General features: G+C 40.9%; 1 protein-coding gene across 1 annotated transcript; it reads left to right on the top strand.

The window, feature by feature from the left end:
* Positions 1-1,159: 1,159 nt before the first annotated feature.
* LOC142368220 (ladderlectin-like) lies at positions 1,160-1,651 on the top strand. The gene has a single exon (XM_075450355.1). It carries the CDS (start codon positions 1,160-1,162, stop codon positions 1,649-1,651), a length of 492 nt encoding a protein of 163 aa, XP_075306470.1.
* Positions 1,652-3,048: the final 1,397 nt, after the last annotated feature.

Genomic DNA, 3,048 nt, shown 5'->3' with positions numbered 1-3,048 from the left:
TCCAGACACCTCCCAGAAGCATTGTTTTAAATATATTCTACTGGGAGGAGGTCAGGGAGCAGTCCCCGGACCAGCTGGAGAGATTACATCTCTCGGCTGGCTTGGGAGCAACTCAGGGTCATGGTTACACTGAACACACTGTCAATGCTATTTGTTCATTAAAGGTAGGGTAGGGGATCTTTTTCTGGAACATGTTTTTACATATTACTTGAAATACTCTTCACACCCCCATTGCAACCAATTAATTAAAAGTTTTGACACAAAAATTTAAAGTTTAGTGGCCTCTAGAACGTACAATCTAGGAAAAACAGTATCCAATCATTGTGAACGGACCGTTCACAATGATTGGATACTGATGCCGTCTATCAAACTGCAATCTGCTCCTCCCTCCCCCTCCTCCCCCTGTGCGCGTACCCTGCTCCGTGAACGAATTACTCGTCCAGAAGCTTGGCAGTAAGCTAAACTAGAGCCAGCTTGGCTAGCACCTAGCATTATTAAACGTATAGTTATCATATACTAAATACTAAATACTAAATACGGCAACGATCGATGCTTGCTGTCAGAACAGCGCTCGTGCACCTTCGTGCTCGTGCGCGTTCATGTACTCTAGAGGCGTGCCTTCGGGGGTAAAGTGAAGAAAAGGGTTGGGACTGTGTATTTTCAAAATGCAGCTTCGCTGGACTCAAAATCCAGGATCTCCTACCCTACCTTTAAGCACTTTGTACCGTTAGCAGCATTGTAACATCAACATCTGCTTGTCTGTAACAGACTGTAAAAAAGCACTTTACTTGATCGAAGCATACAATCGCAAGTTGGCTATCTATTTAAATGTGACAACTTCTTTTTTTCTCTCACAACTGGAATATTTCTGATGTGTAACTGCATGCCTGTGTTGCTGTGCTGAAAAAATGGCTGATGCCAGGGTTGACTGAAAGAGGCACAGTGGTGTTTGTTGGCTCATGTTGAGATACTGAGGTGTTGCATAGAACAGGATTTGGCCAATGATTACACATGACACTGCAGACGCCCTCTCTGAAGGATATAAAAGAATCAGCCTGTCATCTGTCTCCAAACAGGACTGCTGGGAACATCCACCAGTGCAAACTAATTCCAGCAATACATCAAGACATCTTCATACAGAGATACGGAAAAGGTCAACATGAAGCTGTTCCTCTTCTTGCTTTGTCTGGCTCCGGGTGCTGTATCCCCTTCACCTGAGGAAGAACTGGCCCTAAAACGTGACAACTGTCCACAGTTCTGGTACAGCTTCAACGGCCGCTGCTACAAGTACATCGCCACACTGATGACCTGGATTGATGCAGAGCTGCACTGTGTATCAGAGGAAAGCAACCTGGTATCTATCCACAGTCAAGTTGAAGAAGATTTTGTCAAACACCTGATCAGAAACTTTGATCCTGATCAGGGAGTCAACTGGATCGGACTCACTGATGCTCAGAGGAATGGCGCATGGTTGTGGTCTGATGGCTCTAAAGTCGACTTTACGTCTTGGAATAGAGGAGAGCCAAACAACTCTGAAGGGTCAGAGGAATGTGTCCACACCAACTGGGGCACAGAAAAGGGATGGAATGACAAAGAGTGTTCATTTAAATACTCTTTTGTCTGTGCAAATCGCAAATTTGAGTTCTTCTGATTCCACTCTGTGATTTAACGTGTTGATTTGGAGAGTTGAATTAAACCTGTGAAACAAAGATACAAACTGTTCTAGTTCATATTCAGAACATATTCAGAATTCTTTCAATGAACACTCTCCAGGTAGTGGGAAAATGTGAATGATCTCAAAATGTTATTTTTTCCTACTTGATTCACTGAGAACTGTAAATACATCTGATGTCACTAACCTGTAAAATGTGTTTAGAAGGGATGCTTTCTCATGTAACTGTACAATAACGTCAATTTATCATTATCTACTCACATGTTGCTACGATGATGAAGAAACAAACAAAACTTAATTTGTACCCACTTGGGTTCATGAAGTATACATATGATGTGACCATTGATACATGAACTAAAAGATTTACTCCATCACTTCCACTCTTTTAGGAACAGATTATAAAACAGGTACAGTTTTGTAGTAATGGCAGGAAGACGATGTTGAGAATAAAGTTATTTGAGAAGCAAATATTGAGGCCTCCCATTCTCCTCTTTGTTCTGAATACGAGACAGCAGATACATCACACAGCTAATAATGTCATCAAGATCTGTGTCATTTTAAAAATCAGTATCGGTTTATGTCTGTTGCTGATCTAAAGTTCTATAGAATAAAAAGCTTTGGAAAGAGCAAATTGGTGGTGTTTAATTGAATCCATGAGCTTCAAATGTTTTTCGTTTATTTTCTTGATTAGAAAAAAAATCAAAGTTGGGGTGGTCCGTGGCATTGTGGGTTGAGCAGGTGCCCCATGTATAAGAGGCTATAGTCCTCGCTGCAGCTGGCCCCAGTTCAAGTCCCACATCGGACGGCCCTGTGCTGCATGTTGTTCCCCCTCTCTTTGCTTCCTGTCTCTCTGAACTTTCCTATCCATTAAAGGCATAAAAGCCCAAAATTAGATTTTTTAAAAATCAAAGTTTATGTGAAAAGACTTTTCGGATGATGATCTAGAGTCAAAAGGGTGAAAAACGTGAGATGTGAATAATTACACTGTCCCTTAAGAATAAAGCTGACTGCTCTTAGCTTTTCTATTGTTCTTTCTCTGCTGCCCTACTTTGTTGGATACATCAATAAACTTTTTTATGATACTACAGAGATGTGATTACATAGGAAAACAAATAGTAAGGTCCACGCTTCATAGAACCTTTTATTCATATCTAGGTTCTTCAAATTTCTTTAAAACATGCTTCTCATTCATACCGTTCACACAAACATACTGCACCTCTTATTTCAATTAGACCGGTCAGCCCTAATATTGACCACCCACCTAATATTGAGTACAGTTCCCTTTTTCTGCTATAACAGTGCTGACCTGTCAAAACATGGACTTTACTAGATATTTGTAGGTATGTTGTGGCATCTGATGTCAAACTTTCAGAAGA

The sequence above is a fragment of the Odontesthes bonariensis genome, chromosome 18 (assembly GCF_027942865.1).
Source record: "Odontesthes bonariensis isolate fOdoBon6 chromosome 18, fOdoBon6.hap1, whole genome shotgun sequence".
NCBI classification, from domain to species: Eukaryota; Metazoa; Chordata; class Actinopteri; order Atheriniformes; family Atherinopsidae; genus Odontesthes; species Odontesthes bonariensis.
This window is presented reverse-complemented; position numbering and strand designations above follow the sequence as displayed.